Here is a 27,754-nt window from a genome sequence, read left to right on the forward strand (position 1 = left end):
GCCATCTACCAGCAAAGAAGAAAACTAACATTGCATGACACGACGGAGAAGCCAGACTTTCCAATCTTCGGTTGCCTTTCACATTTGTTGACAATCCACATGAAGTAGACAGCAAGACTGGCCGAGCAAATGCTGCGTGAACATTCTTTATTTTAGTGCATGATCCAGGCATCGTTTTAAAAGGTAACTTTTGTGAAGTTCTGGCATAGGCTACATAAGCACAAGAGAAGTTTAGACGTCAGGTTGCTGGTTTGAGACCAAAACTGCGAGACAAACCCTCAATCTGTGCTCAGGACGGCTCTTGATTATTGTTCGTTGGTCAGCTTCGTTAAGTTGATGCCTTCTGCGCCGGTAATCTAACTTTGTCATTGATGAAATACCCGGGTGCACTGTAGAGTCCACGTAGAGTGAGGAGTATCACAGTTGGTGTGGCACGAATGAGTACGATTATCCGAGCATAGGCCTGCCCTGCGGTTGGCTAATTTCCTACGCGGATTAGAACTTTGACAGTGTCAAACTTGAGAAGTCTAACCCCCCCTAGGGGATTCCCACAGTAGGGTTGTTTGCCTAACGAAGGAAAGCCATTTAGCTCACTGGAATCCCCAATCCAGTAAGACTAGTGTTTGGTAGGCCTATCATCAGGGAGGGCTTGCCTAGAATATCTTGGGCGGGGGGACGAGGTCTCTACGAATTAGCCAAGTTTGGAACGACGGGAACAGGTTCCGCAGACGAAAGCAAACCCCACCTTTCCTGCAATACTATGTCCTGGCCTAAAAAAGACCGTGGGCTACCTTCCTAACCTTCGGCCGTTACCGACGCGGTATCAGAACAAAATCCTATAGCATGGGCCTGTGCCCTTGTGTGACCTCAGGTGGCCGAAGTCATGCGCTGTGTTCACTGCTGTCGGTTTCATGGTATGTTCTGTTTTTGTTGCTATTATTCCCTTTGTTGTTGCTATGATTTCCTTTGTGTGCGAGATGTTACAGCTTAGGCTAAGTTGAGGCACCAATGTAGCCTAGTGTGATGAAAAAGTGGGCAGGTGTGACAGAGAAGCTTTAAATGGGCACAACAATAAAAACAAAGAACTTAGGGTATGTGGATATAAAATGCATTATTTAGGCCGTTTAAATCAAAGAAAGGTGGAAATAAGCTGTTGCTGTCAGATTGTGCCTCAGGGATGAAATCCAGTAACTGGAGAAGGTTTTTGTGGATAAATCTTTGTTATTTAGAAAGTGAAATAATGTAAATGACTCCGGTAATTCTAGGTATTAGCTCCACGCCTGTTTTTACCTTGAAAACTGATTTTTCTACACTTTTAGGGCTTCTGATACTGGCAGTGCATTTGTTTGTTGTTGGCCAAATGGAATGTCCCTTCGCCGTGTTTAGTACTGGCCTGGGGGTCCCGATACCCCTACATTAAAAAGTTATTGCACTTGCCAAACGGGATATGAACCGTTCAAAACAGACATACCCACCCTCTGTCTTGTGAAGATCGCATATGGAAACCCCTCGTTGGGTGGACTTCAGGGGTTAATTACAGGTTAATTACATTCAACCCCCAAAAATAATTTAATTTTTAATTAAGCAACAAATTACTATAAGAAACTGCCATTTCTTGCTAAATACCCACCATGTATCTATTTCTTAGATCTACCAGAAAGGGCCATTTCTTGCTAAATACCCACCGTGTATCTATTACTTAGATCGACCAGGACTCCATAAGAGGTGTAATTTATTGAAAGACTAAACTAAGGCAAATCAAATGATTTGCAGGCTGAGTAAGATGAGGAAATCATATAGACAAATTGCATGTAAAACTTATATACATGTCTAGGATGATCTAGGTACATTGCTATACAGACATGGGAAGAACCATAGAACAGCTCCGCATGGGGTATTACCTTGGAAATTGGCTTTTTCTGCAGTATTTTGGTTGCTTATCAAGAATTTACTGTTATTTTTTTTTTTTTTGCAGTCAACTGTAATTAACCTCATAACTGATATATTATGCCCAGTGTTATGTGCAAACTTTTGGTAAAAAGAGTTTCCTTCACCAGGAGGCTTAGTCCCCCAGCTAAGTAACATGGCCTACAGGGTTAGGTTAGTATAGTTCCTTTTATAATAGGTTTCCGTATCAAATCCCTTCTTGAACATATGGCTCCCTAATGACTTGTGCATGGATGGAACCATTCCATAACAAAACATAACAGTCCGATCTTTCTCCCAATGATTTCCCCACCCAAAACCCCGCGTTCCCAAACGGCCACCAACCATGTTGGATAGAGATAAGAGGTTAATGATGATTGACCAACAATAAACAACACCACCTTCACCAGCAACACGAAAAGTATAGGAAAAATCAATTTCCAAAGTAACAGTCCGTGCAGAGCTGTTCTGTAGTTTTACCCAGACATGAATTATGTTGTGATGTTAAGTCGGTAGATCTAAGTAATAGATACACGGTGGATATTTAGCAAGAAATGGCAGTTTCTTGTAGTATTTTGGTTGCTTATTTACAATTAACGATATTTTTTGGGGTCGAATGTAATTAACCTGTAATTAACCCCTGAAGTCCACCCAACAAGGGGTTTCCATATGCGATCTTCACAAGACAGAGCACAGGTACGTCTGTTTAGAAATGTTCATAGCCCGTCCGGCAAGTGCAATAACTTGTTAACGTAGGGGTAACCCCCGGGCCAGTACTAAACACGTGAAGGGGACATTCCATTTGGCCGACAACAAACAAATGCACCGCCAATATCAGAAGCCCTAAAAGTGTAGAAAAAACCAGTTTCCAAGGTAAAAACAGGTGTGGAGCTAATACTTAGAATTATCATTGAATTTATATTAAAGCATGGAGAAGAATATTAGGAGTAATAAATAACACGATAAAGTAAGAAATTTCGTGAGTTCTACTTGTAGATGAGATAATGATGAAGGGGAGGTAGAGATCGCCTTGGCGTATCCTTCACACCGCACCTATGAAAGAATAGTACAGTATATGATAGTTTAAGCAGAGCTCCTCTGAGCACTAAAAGTGTTGCAAGGCCCCGACTTTGCTTGGATCAAAAGTATGAGGTGAGAGGCTGGAAATTTGTGGGAGTGGAAGAACACAACACGAGTGATGGGGTTTCACGAAGGTCCTTTGTGTCACAGATTGTTGGAGGTGATGGTACCAGTAATTACAGTATTTGTAGCAGTATGAAATTAATGTACTGTGTCCTTTCACCTTCCATTTGTCTCACTTTTATTTGCCTGTTTGTTATATAGTTCCAAACAAAGTTTGAAAATTTATAAGCTATTTTAAAGAGATAATGAAACATCATTTTTTAAAAATGTCATTTTTGTCCCTACACAAATACAAACCTTTGTTCTTTATTTGGTCTGCTCTCCACTTTGTTTTCCGGCAGCTGTCATGTAAAGACTTCTCAGTGCTTTCTACCTAACTTGCTGTGTACTGTCAGTTTATATTCTCTTGCTTTCTTACTTTGAAATATATCTTGTTCCTACAAAAATACAATCCTTTAATCTTTACTTATGAATTGTTCCGAACATGACATACAAACCATCAGTCATTTACATTAAGAATTACTTATGGCGAAACTGGACACAGCCGTTAAACTCTTGAACAAGGTGGTTAGGCAGTAACTACTGTCAGGTAGGCCGGAATACCCGCCTGCCCATATGTAAACATTCCAGTTTGCTTTCGGCCGTCATGTGTTGCAGATGTGTTTTCAGATCTCTTTGCCAGACTGTCATAAGCTGTTTATTATTCTGGCGGGATCTTTCTGTATTTTTGTGCACATATTATGTGTGTTTAATATTTATTAATATACAAACCCATGATTTGTGATAGCCTTGCATAGGCCATTGTTCCCCTGCATCAGTGTCTTGGGCTTGACGGCCAAGTGTGTATTTAGAGGCGCGTAACCGAGTGGTAATGCTTCTCTTCCAGTAGCCCTCTATTAGATCTGAAGGCGTTCCCCTGTACATTCGCATATAGGCCTACTAGATTGAAACGTGTACAAGGGCATGACTACTTCCTTTCTACTTGTGCTGAGTGTTTTTTTCGCCTCCACGGCGCCCTTGGTGGCTTCCCCTCCTTCCTTCTCACTCCCTGTAGGTTCTTCTTTATCTCTCCTTCGCCCTCATCTCCCCTTCGCCCTCTTCACTCGCTTGTCGGGCAAAGACTGTCCGAGGGGGTGCTACCTCTTCTCAGGGGCCTCCTCTCACTGCGTAGGGCAGTTCCCCTTGGAGCGAGAAGAGTCTCCCTCTACTAATCTTTGCTTCTTCTTTCAGGTTGATAGTGAGCATCGTAGGCACAGCAGTAGTTGGCTGGATATTTCAGTTGGATTATCCTTGCTTGTTTGCTGTGGGATTGACCACAGTACAATACCTGGTTGGAATGACATAGATCCACATCGGGATTGTTCCGACTCTGTTCCCGCTGAAGTGGATTGATCACTATCATTGCTGGCCTTCATGTATGTTGTGGTACTGCCTCTGGCATATCTGGTCTGTCTGCTGTGTTTCCTGTGTTATTGCTCCTGTTGACTCAGCTTCAAGTCTCTGGGCATTTCTTCCTGGTCTCCTGCTGCCACCATCCTGATCGTTCCTGTCGCTGCTGGTGACTTCTGCTGTTTAGCTCCTGCCTTCCAAGCCTGATAGCTTCTGTATTAGCTGTCCTGATCGTGCCTGCTGCTTCTCCTGGTGGTTGTGTCCTGGACCGCTTCCATTGTGATCCTGCCTAGCTGCCCAGGAGGTTACGATGTTTCATGTCCCCCATCCTGTAGAATATCTCAGAGTGAAGGTGAAGGAAGTCGCCCTGTGGAGGTAGCTGCCGTCTTCTTCAGCTTATCTTTGATATCGGCTTCTGCTGCCTCTTCCCTTCCTCTCCTGAGGTTTGAGGGGGTTCCTAAAAACTGGATAGACCTCCATCGGCCAAAGGAGAGGAAGGCTGCTTCTTCCCCCTTGATTCCTTTCGATGTCTAGGGACTGCCTCCTTCCGAGGCAGTGGGTCTCTTGTTGGCTCTTCCCAACCTTCAGGTTTGAGAACCAATTTGCACACCCCAGGGCTTTGTGTTTCGGGAGCTGCAGGTGCGCAGACCTTGGTTTGTGCTCCTGTTCCCAGTCCTAGAGGTTCCACCTCATAAGACGGGTGCTGCTTCGGGCACTCGTTCGCGAGCTCTTCCGAGTGCTTGAGATTCTGTGGAATATCGGGATCCCGATCTGGCCTGGAGAGTACTCTCCCTGGCCCAGTTTGGGAGCAGCACAATAGAAAGGGCCGAGGCACCCAGGTGTCTTAGCTCTTCCTGCCAGCACTAAAAGCGCTCCCTGAGTGCTTATCAGTGCTCGGTTGGATTCCCAGCCTGGTGTCTCGATCCTGTTGGTTTGAACACCAGAGGAAGCAGGGAAGAGGTTCCCTTCGCAAGTCCTGCGGAACTTCTAAGGGACTGCCTCCCTTCTGGGAGGTAGATTTCTTTTGTTGGCTCTTCCTGCCTTTAGGCGGGAACTGATTCGCATTCTCCTCTGGGGCCTTGCATTTCGGGGGCCGCGAGAGCGCAGCCTGTTGAGGCCACGCCCCCATTGTCAGTCTTAGAAGTCTGCGTCTAAGACTGGTTCTGGACCTGGCTCTTTTTGATTTCTTAAGAAACCAAAAACAGTCACTCCCGAATTTTGGGAGTCTCATAGGTCATTCAAATTCTATGTATCAAGCGCTCTCCTGGTGAGAGCCACAGGACGAGAGAAAGTGCTGAGACGCCCAGGTGTCTCGATACTGCCTGCCAGCTGCTTCAGTTGCTTGGCCGGGTTTCATCCTCGTGTCTTGAACCTCAGGGTTCAAGCATGCAGGATAGCAGACACAGAATTTTCCTTTAAACCTCCTTCTTCAAGGGGTTTCAGCCTCAAAGGAGTTTAGAGTTTGGTAAATTAGTGCTAGTTCACGGCAGACGAGTTCTGCCCTGTCCAGTTCCGATTGCATTCGCGTGATCGGCTCGGCACAGCTTGCTTGGCCCGCCCAGCCCCTGGTCGCATTCACGAGACTGGCTCAGCTGCCCTTCTTACCTCCCAGTCCACCGCATACCACCCTACCGGATCGCATTCGTATGATCAGCTCGATTTGGTGTGGCTCAGCTTGGTTCAGCCCCGCTCAGTTTTTCCAAATCAGGTTCTTGGCACTGTTCGAGTGAACTTTCTGCTCTTCCCAGGAAAGTGCTTTGCCATGGCACAAGCGCTCTTCTTCCCCCTTGTGGCAATAATCACCTTCAGTTGATTATCACTCACGGTCCTCCTCTCCTGCTGGTCTCACTGGCAGGACAGGTAGGGGTACTTTTTCTCTTCACCTGTTTTCTTTTCCTCTCGGTTGTTCTGAGAGGCGCGAGGTGGACAGAGAGATTTCCGGTGAATTTGTCTTTCTTCAGAGTTTGGCTGCATGGCGTGCTTTCGGTTTCAGTCTCCCGATTGTCTCATAGTACAACGAGGTAGCTGAGGAGGGTTTCTTGGGATCCATCAAGATCTCTCTCCAGGGAGAGAGGTTCAGGAGTTTCACTCTTTGGAAGCAGCGAGGGTCTTCCTCTTCAAGTTACGATCACCCTCGTTTCTCAGAGAACTTCGCTCCGATTCGTCAGCGCGAGGATCCTGGGGAGCTGCAGTCCTGTCCTGGGGACAGGACTGCAGCTCCCCCAATGAATAATCTTCTTCATTCGCAACCCTTTCAGTTCCCAAAGAGGCCGAGAGTTTCAGGGGCCACCGCTGCCCTAGCTTGGTAGTGAGAGCATTCTTGACCAAATGAATACTTTTCTTCAGACAAGGAGTTCATTCAGGTCAAGACACCAAGCTCATCCACTGCCTCGACAGATAACGAATTCTTCTTGCCTCGGAGGGGTCTTGCTGACTGCAGGTTGTTCTGACTCTGCTTCATCCAGACTGGGTTCTCTCTCTCTCTGCTTCTCCTTGCCATGAAGGGTATTCTCTTCCGTAATGAGAGGCAGCGATCTTGGAGGACACCTGCTGGTTTCCCCCAGACAGTCTCATGAAGGATCCATGATTCTTCACTTTTAGGTTTTCTCTCCTCGGATACAACCATTTCTGGAGAGAACCCTGCCTTCAGGAGACTGGTCCTGTCCAGGGGTGGGTCCTCCTACACCAGGCGGTAATTCTAGTGCTAAGAAGAAGGACTTTGTCCTAATTTGGATCCCTGGTTTTGTAAGTCCTGAGTTGGCTTGACCATTAGGAATGAACCTTTACTTGGTTCTGCCTTTCTCTTTCGGAGATTTGCCAGATACTGTGGTAATCAAGGTTCGTACTAGGGCACTGCCTTGTCCTTTGGACAATGGCTAAGACAGGCCAGCCCTCCTCAACTCCTAAGAAGTTCCAGGCTTCAGAAGGAGATCATTGAAACACATAGCCCTCTTCTTCTCTTCTGGGAAAATGCACATACCTGTCTCTCTTTCCACCCTCTTTTCCATAAGGAAGGAGGGCAGAGGGGAAGAGAGAAAAAAAGTATCAACTGGGCAGAAGTTTTCCTGCTGCAGATGCCTGGACGAAATGATACTTGTCGAGTCTCTGGTCCTGGCAGCGACATTGCCGAGACCTGGGAATGGATTCCTTCAGGAGAAATATCTATTTCCCTTGGGTCTTGGCAATTCTTTTCATCAAACTTACATCCTGCCTCCTCTCCCATGCTCCCGATTTGGGAAATGCCAGCCCAACTAGAGCTAATCACCTTGGTATCCTGTTATCTTGCAGAAGCTTCCCCATGATGGAGAATGAAGGAGGTCTGCTTCCAGTCCTCCATCCTTCTTTCCTCTTCGAAGTATGAGGAAAGAATTAGGATAATGCTTGATTGAAGAACCTTTGAATATGTATGCTTGCATATTCTCCTCATGTCGTGTGTCTACTCCCAGATTCACCATTTGAGGAATAGGCACACCCCTGCAAGACTTTGTCTTGAAGGTGTGTGACCTAGATGATTAGTACCTTTTCATCAACATCCTGAACTCAAGGCAGCCTGTAGGCCTTCCGAGAATTCAGGATGAGTTTTGTGACAGTCAGTGGTTTAGTTGAACAACAAAACCACAGTAGTGGTATACGTCAGCAAACTAGAGGGAATCGTTTTTTCCTCCTGTTTCATCTGTCAACATTTGCAGGTATTCGAGTGTTCTTTAGCTCACTTGATAGCTCAGTTAGCCAGATACATTCCTGGTGGGGATGTATTGGTAGGCGAGCTTGGCCTCGGGTTTGAGTGATTGGGACGGAATGTGCTCTTCACTCTTTTCTTCACCAAGATTCATGAAGAGACTGCTCAACTGAGGGATCCCTACCGCCTTTCATTTTTCCTCCCAGTGCAACAAAGTCGGTGGTTTTCTCACTCCTTTGTACCAGACCCAGGGGCCGTAACGCTACGGTGAGGCATGCTGTCTTTTTGGGAAACATTGATATCTACGTTTTTCCTGCAATATTTGTCTGTTTCACTAGGGGTTCACGAGCATTGCTCACCCCAAGTTACAGACAAATGCTGGGAGACTTTGCCTTTTGCCTGACCTGATAGCTCTGCTTCCAAGGCATCGAGAAGAGTTCTCCTTGACCCAACCTCCTGTAGCAGTCACACAAGAAGCAGTTCTTCAGGCAGTACATCCCTGTGTGTTCAGGACAGAACTTCTTCTCGGGTCAGTCGCTCTTTAAGTCTGGACTTTTCATCTTCTCCGCTGATGGTTGCTTCTCTCCGTTTCAGTTGTGAAGAACGTAGGCCCTTATATCACCTAGTCTTCTATCTGAAGTAGCCTTTCTCTCCTCAGTCAAGACTTAGCTACTGATGAGAAACTTCTTCGGTCTTGCTGTCCCAGGGAACTGTTCCCTGGGTGGCATGCGACTCGTTTAGGGTTCTTGTCCATGCTTTGCACGCGCCCTTACGAGAGTCGCCAGACAAACATGTTCCCTCTTAGGACCATCTCTCATCTCGCTCCGGCCTTGGTGTAGAAGATGGAAGAACAGGTGAAGGGGTTCAGTACTTTGACTCCTTTTCGGATGTCATAAGTGGACTCCGAATCCATCGGCAGCTATTGTTGGGCTCGAGTCCTTTTTATTCCTCTCCTCCTTGGACTTTGTATCGATGATCCAGATTCCTAACGTGGATGTCGTCAACATTTTCGCTAGTACTATCTCTCCCAAAAGAAGTTAAGTATATCTTAGTTTAACCAGACCACTGAGCTGATTAACAGCTCTCCTAGGGCTGGCCCAAAGGATTAGATTTATTTTACGTGGCTAAGAACCAATTGGTTACCTAGCAACGGGACCTACAGTTTATTGTGGAATCTGAACCACATTATACTGAGAAATGAATTTGTATCACCAGAAATAAATTCCTCTTATTCTTCACTGGCCGGTCGGAGATTCGAACTCGTGGCCAGCAGAGTGCCAGCTGAGAACGGAACCCACTCACCCAGCAAAGAACTCTGTCTCTCCCAAGGAAGAAGTGTCTAAGGACACATCTTTCTCCTGGATTCATGAAGTGATCGAAGGAGGTACTCGGCAGCTGGCGACGATGATACCGGTACTTTGAACCCGAGACCTCAAGAAGTCAATGGCTTGGTCCATCCCTCGCATTCCGGAAGTTTCTGTCTGTCTGGAAGCTTTTTTCCTTGGTCCTATGGTGGCTGCTCAACAAGTTGTTTTCTTACCCAGCTCCTTCAAGATGACAAGCAGCATGTCACTTAAGGTGTTGGTTCTGGAAGTGAGAAGGATACTGACAGTGACTGGCCTCCTCCTCCTCCTCCTCCTTCTTTGTCCTCCTACTTTTCCTTCTGGCGTCTGATGCAGTAAGACTACACATCAAGCACCCGTTCTATTTTTCTTCTAGAATAATCATAGGAGCAATTCTGCTCCTTCCTCTGGCAAGGGGAGGAAGGAGAGACTGGCAATAAGGAAAACCCTGTCTCGGGTTTTCCTTATTTCCTCCGACTCTTAGATTCTTCCCAGCCTATTTCGTATGATTTATGTTTTCTCAGTCAGTGAAAAGGTCCAGTATCTGACATTTGATCTTGCAGTTCGTACACACCGATCAATATGTCAGAGGCATGGTACTCCTCTCTCTTTCAGCCAGGGGGAGTAGCCTAGGTGTGCAGAACTCCAGTCAGTGCAAGAGACTTGCTCAGATTCCTCCCTTCAACCAGCAAGTCTTCCTAATGTAAAGGACTGATTGTTTGTATATTGTGTCGGGACATCACAATTTTGAAAAGTAATTGTATTTTTCCTAACTATACAAACCTGAGGTCCTTTACATTATATTTTTATGCCCACCTCATGCCACCTCTCAATCTGAACCTGGGCCAAAAGGCAAACTGGAATGTTTGCATACAGGCAGGCAGATATTCCCGCCTACTTGACGGTACAATAGTTACTACCTGACCACCTTGTTCAAGAGCTTAATGGCTGTGTCCAGGTTCACCGTAAGTAATTCCTAATGGAAAGGACCTCAGGTTTTGTATAGTTAGGAAAAATACAATTCACTTTTGAAAATTGCGATTTTGTTGGCAAACTCAAGCTGAAATGGCCATTCAAACTTATTGACAAGGTAGTCAACTACCGAGAGGCAGGGGGAAGCCCTGCCCACCCATCAGTTTGCTTCTGCTGCCGTCGAGTTCAGATGTCTTTCATGACTCTCTGCCTGACTTTTGCCATTCAAACTTGAATTGATTAAACTTGAGTATTCTTTTCCCTTTTTAGGTCTGCCCTGCATTAGAAGGCATGTTATTATTGTTATTTATTTTTTTTTTTATCACAGTCATCCTATTGGACTGGGTGATATTTATGGTATGGGGTTCTGGGTTGCATCCTGCCTCCTTTGGAGTCCATCACTTTTCTCACTGCATGAGTCCATCAATGAGTGATACTTTCTTCTTATTGTTGTTATTGTTATTATCATCATCATTATTATTATTATTATTGCTGCTTCAGCTGCATTTATTTTGTAGAAGACTTTTTCTATTTTCCTTATTACGGACTTCCCTTCATTGGAGGTGCATGCTAACAGCTCGCCTATATTTGTCATTTCATGGGGGGAAAGTAAACAATCTGGATTCTGCTTTTTATATATATTCTATACAGTTAGAATATTATGACATATAGTTGTTAAACACTTGTTGCCGCAACAATGAATACGACGCAGGAGGCATCGCTCCTACCCATGAATTAGAGAAGAGTAATGCCAAACACCCACCAAATCCAACGAATACCTGAAAATGACAACCCTGAGAATGGAGACGCCCCTGATGAACGAGGCACCCTTCGAGACAACCCTCCGACTACGACAGAAAGTAAACAATGATATCATTCATCCTCCGCCCAATAGCAGCCAAACTACCGATGATGTCAGTCGGCATGACATCATGCAACGGCAGGCCAATGGGAACGCTGGAATGAGTGGTATTCCCAGGTTGCAAAGATCTGTCAGGATCGAGCTTCGCCGCAGAAATTTGGCTTGAAGTTCACCGACTGCAACCAACAAAAATTCTCCGTCCATGACCCCCTGCTGAAGCCCGTGTATAAATTCGGAAGGACCTATGCAACCTGCCAGTCCTCTACTAGCTCCTGCTGGAGAATGACAGAAGAGTCTGTCGAAACGTCGCGGCAACAAGTGTTTAATAACTATATGTCATAATATTCTAACTGTATAGAATATATAAAAAGCAGAATCCAGGTTTTTTACTTTTCCCCCATGAAATGACAAATATAGGCGAGCTGTTAGCATGCACCTCCAATGAAGAGAAGTCCCAAATAAGGAAAGTAGAAAAAGTCTTCTACAAAATAAATGCAGCTGAAGCAGCAATAATATTCAATAAAACCTGTTTAAAAGAGGGTCTGCTGCCAAATTATATTATTATTATTATTATTATTATTATTATTATTATTATTATTATTATCATCATCTCTCTATATCAGGTCCACAATAATATTCAGTGGTGAATTATTCACCACTGAATATTATTCTGGACCTAATGTACTGCATATTCCGTTCTCAATCTAGAGGAGAAAGACCTAATTATTTTTATTATTATTATTATTATTTTTTTATTTTTTTTTATTATTTTTATTTTTATTTATTATTATTATTATTATTAGTAGTAGTATTAGTATTATTAGTATTATTATTATATTATTATTATTAAATAATAATAATAATAAAATAATAATAAAATAATAATAATAATAATTATTTATTTATTTATTATTATTATTAAAGAAGATGAACCTTATTCATATATAACACTCTCACAGGGGCCTTTGACTTGAAATTCAAGCTTCTAAAGAATATGGTGCTCATTAGGAAATAAGAGAAGGTAAAGGGAAATAGAGAAAGAAGAGATCTCACTTATTAACCCTTAGTGGACGGATGCCCTCATGAGAGGATCTAAAACAGGTTTTGGGTGGTGGACAGATCCCCTCTGAGGAGTCTTTAATATTACGCACATATGATTTGGCTGTATCGAGCAGGAAAGGGTTGGGGGGATGTCTGTGCTCCACTGCGGCTCGGCCTTCGGGCCAGGCTAGCACTTCCTCAGCCCCCAAGAAGTCCCAAGAACACCCACCAGGAAGGGTGGGCAATCGTGTCCCTTAGCCCTCTTTCCAGTCCAGTAAAGGGGGCAAGGCAAAGAAGAAGAAGGGGAGCGGGGCAGCGTTCCCCTCAAGCTGCTGCCAGTGGTGGTGGGTTGCCTGTCGAGCCATTGGGCAACATGGCAGCAATACAGAGCTGAGACCTGGGTAGTGGACGGCCTTGGGGGACGTCCCCTTCCAGTCTTGGCCATCCCTCACCAACTCTGGTCTGTCTCCATACCTATGTTCCTAATAATTCTCCATCAACTCCTATTCCTGGCTTCTATGCTTCTGATTGCGCTACCGTAGCCAGCCTCAAGAGTAAGGTTGATTGTAAATTTGATCTAGTAGTTAATACTGTGTCTTAAGTTGGGTGAATTAAGTCCTTGGCGGACGTAAAATGCCGAGCATTAACCCTTTCGCCACTGGGACGCACATTACGTAACGCCTTTTACGGTACAGTAATAAAGACCGCGACGCATTTATACGCTCTTCATCCCTCTTCGAAAAGCAGAGCTGTTTTCTTCAGCTTGGATGGGTTTCAGGCGTAAGTATTGTGTACGAGAGAGGTGCAGAAGCTCCACCCACTATTCATTCTAGCCAATAAGTGTCCGATGGTCGTCGTGGACGTCATATTCATATGGGATATTATAAGGGTATCGTCCAGCAGCACATGCCAGTGCGGCTCAAGCTGTTATGTATGAAACATTGTCATGATCTTGTGAGTAAACCATTTGGATTCAGAAGGCTAAACTTTTTCTCCTTTTGATTGCAGTTATTTTACAGGTTTTTTTATTTTTCAGTATCATGATGTCGGATGATAGTATTTCAGATTCTGGGTAGGAATACCTGCCAGATCTGTCAGATGATTATAGTGATAGTTGTTATAGTTGCTTAGAGGATGACAGCGACACTGAGATTTTAGAAGACATTGAACCCATTGTCGATGAAGGTTGGCAGTTCATAACAGATCCATTTTGTGACAAGCGCCCAGACCCACCCCCGATTTCACGGAGGGTGACAATGGGATCTCTGTTTGCGCACCCGACTTCACCTGCCCACGAGATGCATTTTGTTTCTTTTTTTTGTGATGATGATATTGACAGACTGTGTGAATGGATGAATGCTCAGGCAGAGGGTATTTTTAGGTCAACAGGAAAGTGTACTATGTTTTTAAAACTTCTTTCATTTTTTTACACTAACATGTAATTTTTATTATCATTATTTTTTCTACTACAAGTTGTAGTAGTAGTGGTATTACTGTTGAATTTTTTATTATTATTATTGTTATTATTATTATGATTGTGATTATTATTATTATTATTACCAATGCCATAACATTCATTGATGTATACTAACTGTTTCCGTAAGAAAACTAGTATATACTGCTATTACTACTAGTACTATTTTACTAATACTTTACTACTTTTCTGCTACTTTTATTTCTACTACTTTACTACTATTTCTATTTCTGCAATTACTTTTTCCACTAAATATTCCTCTTTTTCAATATATATATAATATATATATATATATATATATATATATATATATATATATATATATATATATATATATATATATATATGAATAATGTGGTGAAAAATATTCATTGGTATGTACACAATGTTTTCACATAAGAATATAAATGAAAATATGAATAACAGAAAGTTTAGTGGGGAGCAAATGATGACTGATATACTCAGCGGTCTCATGCGGTATGCAAGCGTTATCGGCAGTGCAACAGGCCAGTGGCGAAGGGGTTAAACAAGTGTCGTTATCAGTGGACTCCCCAAGGTTACTGCCTCAAAGTCCACATCTTCTCAAACAGCCTCATCTATGGAACTTCCATCAAGGACTATCTGCTCTACCTCTGACAGGCTTCAGACTATCCGGAGACTCGTCAGAGCAAAAGGCTTTTCAAAGCAAGCTGCGGAAGCTATTTCTAGATGGAGACGTAAGTCTACCAGCTGAGTCTACCAGGCCAAGTGAGTTATCTTCCGCAGGTGGTGCAGCAGCAATAACATCTCGTCTACTAAAACCACTGTAAGCCAAATAGTGGGCTTTCTTCTCTTTCTCAGGTCTCAAGGTTTCCAAAGGACTCTCTCCATTGATTATTAGGGCTATAGAGCTATGCTGGGATCAGTCTTCAAGCATAGAGGTGTAGACTTGGCCTCCAATAAAGACCTAACGGATCTGATTAAGTCTTTCGAGACTTATAAACAGGTCTTCAACAACCCCGTGTCATGGAACCTGGATGTTGTGCTTAAATGGTTAACGGGTCCTGCTTTTGAACTCTCCATACCATTTCATTCAGGAATTTTACTAGAAGACTTTTTCTTGTTGCCTTGGCAACTGCCAAAAGAGTAAGCGAGTTGCAGGCTATAGACAAGTGCATAAGTTTTTCGAAGGGAGATGCTGTATGCAACTTTGTACTTGGCTTCCTGGCTAAGAACGAGTCCGTCTAATTCCTGGCCATGCTCGTTCTCTATTAAAAACCTTATGGATATTCTAGGACCAGAGGGGGAGGAAAGGGTCCTTTGCCCAGTGGGGACACAGGTATTATTTAAACAGGGCAAAGAGAATCAGAGCCCTGCCAGTAACCTCTAGTGTTCTGCCAAGAACCCTTGAAAACCATTGTCTAAGAATGCTGTCATTTTTTCTTTGAAGTCTGATCATCGAGGCACACTCTCAAATAGATAATGATGTCCTACCTTTCTTTAAGGTGAAAGCACACGATATAAAGAGCTGTTGCCACTTCGTATGTCCGTAGGCAAAGTATGTTGCTCTCGACTATCCAACAGTTGACATACTGGAAATGCAGTTCTGTTTTTGCCTTGCACTGTCTTAAAGAAATTGAAACAATGTACGAAAATTGCAATATCTTAGGTCTGTTATTTGTGGCTGGCTTGTTATTGGGGAAGGAAGCATAGGAAGCAACCCTTCCTATCTGTAACTCCTCCTTGAAATTTTGGGTGTCGATTTTTTTTGGGGAGCCTGGGGTTACTTAAACCTGGAGTGCCCACCAGTCTGTGGTAGTGGTAAGATGGTTTTAATCTTTGTTGTTGCTGGTGTTATTAACTATTTTTTATTGGTCAATTTTATTTTGGTACTGCACCCAGGCAAGGACAGCTTTCCTGTTTTGCTTTATGGGTGTTGGAAGTCTCCTTCACTCTAAGGCCCCTCTCAAAAGTAAGGACTTATCACGGCCATTCCTTTAAAGTCACAGGTCAAGATGAGCACAGGCCAAGGCAGTAATCATCTACTGCAGCTCTCTTACTAGGTAAGGTTACAACAAGCATTTTTTCAATGCTAACATTTTTATGTTGCAAATTCATCCTCTTATCTGATTATTTCTGGAACAGAATATGTCCATTTATCCCACCACCTATCAATGTGGGATTCAGTTGTGTAATTACCTGGTAAGTTACATATATGAAAATGGTATTTTCATAATAAAATCAAGTTTCATATATACCTACCAAGTAATTACAAGATCAGAGCCCTCCCTCCTTCCCTCCCCTCTGATGAACATTAAGCACCAAAGTAGTGATGATCGCTGTTACTTTGTACCTATTGTTCCCCGATAGAGGGCGGGGTAGTTGCCTACACTAAATAAACGAATTGCTACCGCGAACTTCAAATTTTTAACTGCTGCACGAGAGGAAAGTATAGCTATGTGATTGCTTGGTAAGTATATATGAAACTTAATTTTTTTATTATGAAAATACCATATCTGCAGGTATTACAGGCAGGAGTTAATTTTATTATGGAAATACCATTTCTGCAGGTATTACAGGCAGGAGTGTAGTCCCAACAAACCACATTTTTCACGTCCTTCTGCCTTTGGGACATTACCCACAAGTCCTTGGACACGTTTTCCTTGCACCCTGTGGTGGCTGCTCATCAAGTTGTGTAGCTCACCTGGCTCCCCTAGAGGGACAGGTAGCATCTTGCCTAAGGTGTACGGTAAGCAAGAGAGAATGTGTGGAGTGGCTGGTTTCCTTTTCTTTTTACCTTTCTGTTTCAGAGGGCAGAGATGCAGGTAGTGAGCCATCACATGCTGGATGGGTGTGTCATGCAGGTGAGTCTAGACAACAATTCCCTGTCCATAATCTATGTAGATTGTTATATGCAAGTCCTCCCCCTCTCTAGCGAGAGGGGAGAGGGTTTGACAGTAAAACAAACCTATTGATTTTACTAGCCTTTTATCGTCTCCGACACTATGGGTTCATCCAAGCCCCTTTTATTTGGGAATAATGAGACAAACTCAAAAATTCAAGCCCAGAAGTCTGGTAGTTGAACATCCTATATGTTCAACATGCCAAATGCATGGGACTCCTTCCTCAGCTCTTCAAGACCAGGAAGAGATTCCAGGTGGGTAGAACTTCCAGTCGGTTCAGGGTTCAGACTCCACCTTCCAATGGGTAAGTCACCTATGTAAGGACCGAAGGTTTATGTTTGTGTGGGAACAAATTGCAGATTTTAAAGTAATTTGTATGTAAACCTGAAGTTCTTTACATTTACGGCTCACCTTAGCCACCCCTCGTTCTGATACCTCGGCCAAAAGGCTAAGTGGAGTGCAGACCAATGAGCGGATGGGGTTTCCATCCTAGCGTCGGTAGCGAACGATCTTGTTTGAAAGTTAACGGCTGTTCCAACTTGCTTTCGCAAGTAAAATTCCTGTGTAAAGACCTTCAGGTTTGTATGTTAGGAAGAATACAAATTACTTTAAAATTTGCAATTTTATATAAGTAACTTGCCGAGTAATTACAGGCAGTTCCTGGTTATCGACCTCTTTGATTATCGGTGATCTGGTTTTACAGTGCTTGTCTAGTGACGGCAATAAATGAATTTTCAGTACCGATCCCCCGGTTATCGATGCTGATCTCCACTTATCGGCAGCGCCAATAACCAGTAATTGCCACTATTATCACAGACTTTGGTTATCTGCGGTTTTCTAACTAGTGCAACAGCTTAATTCAAGAATCACGCAATGCCTCGATTGTTTAGTGCTGGTGACCAGTACCACTCACTAATGGCAGTACCAGGAACGACTTAGCAGATAACCCCATTCTGTTTTTGTCGCCGCGATGTAAACATCGAATACTTGTGGCAGCTTTTTTTCATCATTTGCAGGTTACCTAACCAGATTTCAGTGATGTATTATCGCTATTTTGAGTAACCTTCAAGCCTATACTTTCAGGATCGGTATTTTGTTATTAAGATCTGATTCAAGTTTGTCATTTTTCACAAATTGATTAACCCTTAAACGCCTACTGGACGTATCATACGTCGACTAAAATTGTCTGTTGGGTGCCGAGTGGACGTACCGTACGTCGACTACAAAAAATTTCAACTTTGACTCGACCGAAATGGTCGAAAAACGCAATTGTAAGCTAAAACTCTAACATTCTAGTAATATTCAATCATGTACCTTCATTTTGCAACAAATTGGAAGTCTCTAGCACAATATTTCGATATATGGTGAATTTTTTTTAAAAACTTTTTTCTTACGCACGGGCGGTAACTCAGCCGAAAATTTCATAAATTCTTTCGTCATTTTGTTATAATTTTTGCACTTCTATATTAGCCGTTACATAAAGTTTTATATATAAAAATGTGCGCAATTTCATGTACAATACAGCAAAATACAACCCATGGTTGTAGCTTTTATCAGTTTGGAAATATTTTCATATAAACCACGATAACTGCCAAAATTTCAACCTTCGGTCAAATTTGACTCGACCGAAATGGTAAAAATGCAATTGTAAGCTAAAACTCTTACATTCTAGTAATATTCAATCATTTACCTTCATTTTGCAACCAATTGGAAGTCTCTAGCACAATATTTCGATTTATGGTGAATTTTTGAAAAAAACTTTTCCTTACATCCGCGCCAGAAATTCTTTAAATCACGTTGTCGTAATGTTTGCACTGTTTTTTATTAATCGTTACATAAAGTTTTATATATGGAAATGTGCGCAATTTCATGTAGAATACATCAGAAAATGACTCATGGTTGTAGCTTTTATCAGTTTTGAAATATTTTCATATAAATCACGATAACTGCCAAAATTTCAAGCTTCGGTCAACTTTAACTCGACCGAAATGGTAAAAACGCAATTATAAGCTAAAACTCTTACATTCTAGTAATATTCAATCATGTACCTTCATTTTGCAACAAACTGGAAGTCTCTAGCACAATATTTTGATTTATGGTGAATTTCTGAAAAACAATTTTTTCCTTACGCTCTTGCTACGTAACTCGCCGAACATCTCAGAAATTCTTTTCGTCATGTTGTCGTAATGTTTGCATCGTTTTACATTAGTCGTTACATAAACTTTTATATATGAAAATGTGCGCAATTTCATGTAGAATACAACAGAAAATAGCTCATGGTTGTAGCTTTATCAGTTTTGAAATATTTTCACATAAATCACGATAACTGCCAAAATTTCAACCTTCGGTCAACTTTAACTCGACCGAAATAGTAAAAACGCAATTGTAAGCTAAAACTCTTACATTCTAGTAATATTCAATCATTTACCTTCATTTTGCAATAAATTGGAAGTCTCTAGCACAACATTTCGATTTATGGTGAATTTTTTAAAAACATTTTCCTTACGCTTGCTGTAACTCGGCCAACATCTCGGAAATTCTTTCGCCTTGTTGTCGTAATATTTGCACCGTTGTATAGTAGTCGTTACATAAAGTTTTATATATGAAAATGTGCGCAATTTCATGTAGAATACAACAAAAAATAACTCATGGTTGTAGCTTTTATCAATTTTGAAATATTTTCATATAAATCACGATAAATAGAAAAATTCGACTTTCAGTCAACTTTAACTCGACCGAAATGGTCGAAAACTGCAATTGTAAGCTAAAACACTTACAGTCTAGTAATATTCAATCAATTAGCTTCATTTTTCAACAAATGGGAAGTCTCAGCACAATATTTCGATTTATGGTGAATTTTTGAAAAACATTTTTTCTTACATCCGCGGCGTTACGCATTCATGCATCATTTTGTGATAATATTTTCTCTGTGTTGCTTTGATCGTTTTAAAATTTGTTATATACCAAGATCATCGCAATTTAGTGTACAATACAACTAAAAAAATTAACTCATTAGCTTTAACCGTTTTGCTTACAGCGCGATTTGTATACAGTACAATTATATACGATTTTTTTTTTTTTTTGTGCTGTCATATATTCCAATATTTATATATGATAATGATATTTTTTTTCATTTCTGATGGTTGCATACTAAACTTCAGACAATGACAAAAAAATGAGCCAAAATGAACTCTTAATCTTAAAAACTAAGCGTGCTGTGATTTTTTGAAAAACTTTTTTCCGCTTCGGCGATAACTCACCAACGCACGCATACGGGAGACGTTTTTGTAAATAGGGCTTCGGCGTTAAAGGGTTAACTACTTCCTTGATTTCTACTTGGTAAATAGAAAATCTGCTACTAGTGATATAGAAGCAGTCATTGTCCACTTAACCTAGCATAGCTGGGCTATAGACTGTTTGCCTGAGTAGAGATAACTTAGGCAGACTAACATGAAGAGCAAAAGTTACTTAAAATATCGGCTGAAGAATGCTTGATTTTTCAGTGAGTAACTGTCTTTGCCAAGTAGCGCAATACAAACTTTATGTTCGCTACCACTGCCAAGTAGCATAATAAAACGTAAACATTGCATTTGCTACCATCTTTGCCGAGTAGCATAACAAAATGTAAACACTGCATTTGCTACCATCTTTGCCTAGTAGCGTAATAAAACGTAAACATTGTGTTAGCTACAGGACCAATATTTTCGCTAATGAAATATCTGCAAGTCTCAAATAATGTTGTTTAGGAGTTGAGATTTGTATGTATGATGGTGCTCTGTATACTGTACAGTAACACCCCGAACTTGCGTGAATTCACAGACACACAAACATTTGCGAATACTGAGAAACCCTGCAAAAGTGTTTAATTTTTTATGTAATTTATAGGTTTTCAAGCTTTTGTGTGTAAATCAGATAACATTAAATAATAAAAGTTATAATCTCTCTCTCTCTCTCTCTCTCTCTCTCTCTCTCTCTCTCTCTCTCTCTCTCTCTCTCTCTTTACTGAGATGAGAGAATTTTTATGGTACATGTATATATATATGTTTATTTGTTTTGTATGATAAATAAATTTTTTACCTAATAACTGCTAATTTTCAGATATAAATAAGATTAATAAGATTAAATAATAATAATAACTGTAATTAATAAATAAGATTAAATAATAATAATAACTGTAATTACAAAATTCGTATTATTTTAAACAAACAAATTCTTCCCCTCATCTTTTCTAAGACGCTCAAAGGCAAAATCTGTCAGACATGTCCATGTAACATGACAAGAAGGGGGAGTGTTGCTGGTTAGGGGTCAGAGAGTCAGTCTCTCTCTCTCTCTCTCTCTCTCTCTCTCTCTCTCTCTCTCTCTCTCTCTCTCTCTCTCTCTCTCTCTCTGTCCGTGATAATTCATAAAAAAATTCACGGGTAAGTAAGGACAATTGTTATCTCTCTCTCTCTCTCTCTCTCTCTCTCTCTCTCTCTCTCTCTCTCTCTCTCTCTCTCAAAGTTAGCCAACCCACATATTACTGTTTCTCTGTCTTTAACTGTACAGTAGATAATTTTAAATTGGTCTAATTTACCTCTACCATCTACAAACTGTAAATGCACCATTCTAAAACATAGAGACATAGAGCATTTCAGAACAAAGAGAAAGAGGCTGAATAAAGAAGTTTTTAAAATGAGGTTGAGAAGACTTCTAAAAATAGATTGGTGGAAGGGGGGGAGAGAGAAATATAGTATACTAATCTTCACACTCCTATATTTTTACGTCAACCATTTATTTCTTTTTAAGGGTAATGTATTAAGCTAACTTTTAAGTGAAATTACAGTAACTAAAAATTTCATTTAAAAATTAGTTTAATACTGAATTTCCATCTTTTGATATCTAATGCAAGAATAACTTTCTCTCTCTCTCTCTCTCTCTCTCTCTCTCTCTCTCTCTCTCTCTCTCTCTCTCTCTCATGTTATTCTCTGTCTGTCCATAATAATTCATAAATAATTAAACTTGATATTCCAAGTAAGGACAATCTCTCTCTCTCTCTCTCTCTCTCTCTCTCTCTCTCTCTCTCTCTCTCTCTCTCTCTCTCTCTCTCTCTCTCTCTCTCTCTCTCTCTCTGTAATAATTGATAAATAATTTCTCTCTCTCTCTCTCTCTCTCTCTCTCTCTCTCTCTCTCTCTCTCTCTCTCTCTCTCTCTCTCTCTCTCTCTCTCTCTCTCTCCTGCTCATAGTTAGCGCTCACGCATTTTTACAACTTTTATTTCTCTGTAGTCTTCATTTGTACAGTAGATAGTTTAAATTGATCTAATTTTACCTGTACTGTCTACGAAGTGTAAATGCGCTAATGTAGCAAGTACATTCTAAAACATAGACATAATAACTAAGAGTTGTATCAGTTCAAATAAAAAACACTGTTCATGAAAAACCATTTCAGAAAAGAGAAAGAGACGTAGAATAAATATAATTTATTAATAAAATGAGGTTGAGAATACTTCTAAAAATAGATCGGTCGGAAGGGGGAGAGAGACAGAAATTCTCTTCCAACTCTCTATTTTTGTCAACCATTTCTTTTTTTAAGGGTAATGAATTAAGCTAACTTTTACATGAAATTACAGTAACTATAGTTTCATTTAAAAGTTAGCTTAATAATTTGGGAGTATGATTAGGGTCATATTTAATGTTTAAACTTTAGAAATAAGCATTTATTAGGATTTTTAGAGACTATGCCAAACTTACACGAAAATTCGCCTTGCACAAGGGGTTCTGGAAGCTAGCCTCGCGGAAGTTCGGGGTATGACTGTACTTCAGAGAATTAATTAAACACCTTATTACACTTTCCTTTGCAGAGAACTGAAAAAGCAGAACATAGTAAGGAGAGGAATTGTGCTTATTTTGGTTGCGCTGGACAACCTGGGAGCACCCAGCACCCGGCACCAGCTCCTGATCATCTGGCACCTACTCTCCCCACATCCAATTTTTTCTCCTGCTACTAGACCTCTAATTTTACACACGGGTGGTCGCCCCCTCAGTCAAGCCTGTTGCCAGTCCCAGGTATTGACAGACAGCCACTGGAAAGGCGTCTTACTGGATGTGGCTTACTGGATGTGTAGTGGAGGATGTGGCTATCCGGCCCCATCAAATCTCCTAAACACGGTCCCGGTCAGACCCCTAAACCTGGGAGGAGGCATACTGTTGGTCCATGGGAGTCTGTAGGGGTTTTGCCCTTGGGTAGTTACTCCTCAGTTGATCCTGCTGTCCAAAGGTCTCGACGGATAGCCATTTGAAAGGTGTCCATGGGGATGTGCTTTCTTTGTCCTCTAGTGATAAGGATCCCAGTGTGGACAAGCGGCACCAATGGTTTTTTTTTTTTTTGGGGAGGGGATTCCAGAGTGGACAGATACAGATCCTGTGTAAACTAATGTTGTTGATGGCACTTTTCTGGCATATCTCGACCTTGGAGGAGTCATATCTTCAAGTTGTGAGCACCAGTAATTGGCACCAAATGCTCTTCCAATCTGAGCACCCAGCAGTGTCTGAGGGGACAGAGTCTAAGCGCCCAGTGCCCGAGAGTCCACTTGTATCCTAGTGTCCGAGTGTCCACCTCCGAAAGTGCCTGGTGGCCACCGAGCGCCCAGCATCTGATCATCCACCTGTCCATTTGGCGCTAGCTGTCAGGCATCCAGCGCCAACCTGCTAGGGCCTGGCACCAGTTCTCTTTGGTTCAGCGCTTGACTTTTGAAGTACATACTGTTGTTCTGCCTTGTGCGCCAGTTCCGATTACACACGGACCAAGTCCACCCCCAGACAAGGACATCTGTGTCCGAGTTCTAAGCCTGTTGGTGGAAGCTTCCTTCTTTGGTTGTTTCCTAGAAGTCTTTCAAGATTGAAACTGGGCTTTTGTTGAAAGGAACAAGACAAGTGTCTTTTGTCTTTCCTCCCTCTAGTGCCTGTTTGCAACTCGTCCTCCAGTTTTCATCCAATTCCGAGGTTTCTGGCAAAGACTGAAAACACCATAAAGTTGTTTACAGCCACTGAAGATATTCATGTTGATGAGTGCCGTACTCTGCTTCCTGTCAGTGGTAAGAAAGCTAGCCTCTCTTGTCCTTATTGCAGTTTCACTCTTTATTGAACGACCATAATTGGGGTCCAAACAAAAGAGAAATGCTTTGCACCTTCTCAGACCTGTTTTCCTGTGCGGCATCAATTCCCAAACACCTGGGTTCATTCCTGAGCTCCGGCACCAACTTCATAGCACATGGCGCCGTCTACCAGGCGCCCGGCACCTGTTCTAGAGTGCTCGACAATATCTTTCTAGTGCTCGGATGCCGCCGCCAAACACCTAACTTCGCTTGCAGTTATGGAATTCTTCAAGCCTTTCATAACTGCTCCAGATATTATTTTCTTCCATGAACAGTTCCGCACATGTTCTCTTTCTGTACGAGGGTGTCGTCAAAGCCCACACAAGGCGTTATTGAGTTCAGTAATGTCGAGTCCGCACGCATATCGATGTGTCCTCATGCCTGTCTTAGAGTCCGCAGAGTCGGCAGCTAGTCCACAAGGTTGTCTGCAATTCTGCACATGGATCTACAATTTCACTCTTTTTCACTGCATGGTCATCAGCTAAAGGCATGTCCCACAACCCCTTTTTTCCGTCAGTTAGAAGATGATGTTCAACCAGAGACGAACCAGACAACCCCTTCCTTCAGTCTTCGTGTATATTGAATGAAAACATCAGAGATGTAGGAAGCACCCTTCCTTGTCCCCACTAGACTCTGGGAGCCTCTTAGGCCCTTCTTACGGGACAGGGTCTTCCCAGGTTGAGGATCTGTGCTTCAGCCTCTCTACAGCACAAGTCTTTTATTTGACTTTTTTTTTTTTTTTTCTTCCCCGGGGTATGAATATCAGTCCTCACCTGGATGACTGACTTCTTCAATTCCCTTCAATATAAGTGTGCGAAGGTTTTTTGATCTCAAGTCCACCTGGGGCAGGGAAACTCAGCCGGACACCTTTGTGTTTTCTCACAGCCCCTAATCAAGTGGGAACTACAGTGGAAGCTGTCCAAACATTTACTTTTGTAAGGGAAGTTCCTTCATCCTTGAGCCTAAACCTGGTTTTGAACATCTCAGATCCAGAGTATGCTTTTGGACATTGTAGTGGTTAGAGCCTTCCCAGTGGGCTCTTGTCTACTCAGCCTCATGGAAGTAGCGGCACAGTTCCTTTTACAACAGGAACAACCCACATGGCTGTGGCAGGTGGTCCTAGTTCATCTGTTGTCCTTAAAGAATCAGTAGTAGCTCAGGATGCATCTTCTCAATTCTGTCTCTGAATCAGGAAGTAAGAGAGGAATGAACTCTGTTGCCAGAGTCAGCTGGTGTGGACTAACTGATCCAATGCCCCAGAACAATGCATGTGGAGAGGGTGTTCAAGTTCAGGGGGTCCCCCATAATTGATCTGTTTGCAACAAGATTGAACAGAAAACTTATAGTCTTCTCTTCCTCAATCCCAGACCCAGGGGCAGTGATGTAGGATGCAATCCACCATCCTTGGGACAATCTAGATGCATACTTCTTTCCACCCTTAAACCTCCTCCGCAGGGTGATTAACAGAGAGTTTTGTCACCCCAGGTTTTTAGATGACTTATTGGCCACATGCCAAGTGGTACGTAGATCTGCTGACACTCCTGGTCAAGGCACCAGGAGAGTTTCCCCTAATTCTCACCGTCCTGTGTCAACCATACATTTGTGGTACCATCTGGCAGTTCAGTCTTTCTGCCTTCTTAGGTGGAGGTTATCCTATGAAAGAGAGGGGCTTTTCTTGCAGGGCAGTGACAGATGTTTGAGTACCTCTGCCAATTCTCCACAAATGTGTAGAAGGGAAATGGGCCATCTTTTGCAGTTGGTGTTGTAAAAGGGGTTGCTCTCTGCTCGGAGTGTCTGCTCACTGGTTCACAGACTTCCTCATAAACCCTGTAGGGAAATTATATGGCCTGTGCATCTTTTCTTGTCCAGCATTTTGAGAGCTTCCTGTCTTTCTCTTTCATCCCAGAGTTAGTAGTTAAGACTCGGAACCTGTCAGTCTGGGTGAGAGGTTTGAGAGTTTATTCATCCCCTCCCTCAGAGAAAATGGAGCATAACATTTGCGGGTGGAAACCAACTCAGATACTGGCAGGGACTATGCCTTTCCTTAGGGGCAAGTCTCAGTATAAGAAAGGCAGTGGTTGTAACCCAGTGGAAACAGATAAATTTTTCATTAACCTCATAGGTCCCAGCACTTGGCCTTTGGGCCAGATTTTATACCCCATTCCATTCCATTCCATTCCATACATAAACAAACTAGAGCCTTCCATATATATTGTACCCACCTGAACATCTGACTCTCACTGCAGCTGAAGGAAAAAGTAAGTTGTAAGATGAAGTATAGTGAGGTGTTAGCCCCCTGTTACCCTCATCTCCACCAGTTACCTACCTTGTTAAGAAGATTCAGTAACAGTTCCAGCTTGTGCTGAAGGATATTACATACATGAAAGGTTAACAACTGTACGCTGTTGGTTGAGCAGCTCTGATTTGAGTTTTGCTGGATGGTTGCATCTTTCACCTTTGGTGAAGTATTCATTCGTGTTGGCAGCATACCATTTATTAGCTTAGCTAGTTGATTATTCAGATTTGTGACTTATTGTGACTTTGTATGTGAGATTCTAGCATGTCTTGTATTAGGTATTGCAGCAAAGGCTGTAATACTAGACTTACTTCTGCTAAGTATGACTCAGACACTTTGTGTTGCCATTGTAGAGGGCAAATATGCTCATTTGAACTTGAATGTGACGAATGCAAAGACTGGGATCAGGGTAAATGGAAAGTTTTGGAAGCACACGTAGATAACTCCAAAGGGGCAGACAGAAAAAGGCGGCTGCTAGAGTCAAGGGTAAAGGTTTAGCTAGTCAGGTTTCTACTACGAAATCAGATATTGCTTCTCAACCTGTGCCTTCTACACCTCTACCTGTGTTCTCCCCAATCACCAGCCCTCTTGACTTTTCCTCAAACTCCATTACCTGGCTCCCATTTTCTGAACCCAGTGCCATCACCAGCCTAGACAGGTATGCATAATTAGTGTTGGTGCATTGGAGGAGGTGAGTACTCGTCCCACCGATGCTCCTAGACAAGGTCAATGTTAGACTACCTTGAACCTGGGAGGAAGCAAACCAGAAGTCCAAGGGAGGTTGGTGGGGTTTGCCCACAGATAGTTGCCCCCTCAACTGAGCCTGTTGATCGAACCCAAGACTTGGCAGATCGCCTTTGGAAAGGCATTCATACAGATGTGCATGCTCTGTCATCCAGTCATTTGGACACCGGTGCAGACAGGGGGTGTAAACAATTTTCAAAAGTGTCAAGGCCATTGAAAAGGCATGCTCCTTTCGCTGAGCGTGCTTCCATGCTCCTGTGTAAGATTCCCAAGGAACAAGCACAGTCCTCTTCCCTCCTGCGGGTTGTGCATAACACTTTGGTGATGGAGAGCCAGTCTTTAATGCAGCATTCCTCATCCAAGTTGTCCGAACGCTCAGGGTCAAAGTGTTATGTGTCCAAACACCCAGTGTGCGAATGCCTAACTTCCAGTTCTGATCAGCTTGTGCATGACACTTTGATGACATTGAGCTGCTCTATGACTCAGCATTCCTCATCCAAATTGTCTGAGCATCCAGCAGCCGAGCGCCTGGTTTCTGAATGTGTAGTGTCCAACCATTCTGTGTCAAAGCGCCCAACTTCTGAACGTCCAACTTCCGAGCCCACAGTGTCCGAACACCCAATGTCCGAGCGTATGGTGTCCAATTGCCCAGTGTCCGAGCAATCAGGTTACAAGCACTGTGAGAGCTGTTAATCAGCTCAGTGGTCTGGTTAAACTAAGATATACTTAACTTAATTTTTACAAGCACTGTGTCCGAGTACCCAGTTTCCGAGCGCCATGTGCTAGAATTCTTGCCTTCGGTACGCTTGGCCCCAGAAGCCAAATGTTTGGCGCCAACGCCTATTGTCATGAATCCTTCGTTGGAACATCCT

General features: G+C 42.5%; 1 protein-coding gene across 7 annotated transcripts in view; it reads left to right on the forward strand.

Moving 5' to 3' along the window:
• Ars2 (arsenic resistance protein 2) overlaps positions 1–27,754 on the forward strand; it is a 179,576-nt gene continuing 151,822 nt past the window's right edge. For 4 of the 7 annotated variants that reach the window (XM_067106969.1, XM_067106974.1, XM_067106972.1 and 1 more), the window contains exon 1: positions 90–914. In XM_067106969.1, coding sequence (XP_066963070.1) covers positions 912–914 — 3 coding nt within the window. In that variant the 5' untranslated portion in view covers positions 90–911. Of the gene's footprint in view, positions 915–27,754 lie in introns of all 7 variants that reach the window. The other 3 variants (XM_067106971.1, XM_067106975.1, XM_067106973.1) reach the window with 1 other exon arrangement.

This window comes from Macrobrachium rosenbergii, chromosome 7 (genome assembly GCF_040412425.1).
Source record: "Macrobrachium rosenbergii isolate ZJJX-2024 chromosome 7, ASM4041242v1, whole genome shotgun sequence".
Lineage (NCBI taxonomy): Eukaryota > Metazoa > Arthropoda > Malacostraca > Decapoda > Palaemonidae > Macrobrachium > Macrobrachium rosenbergii.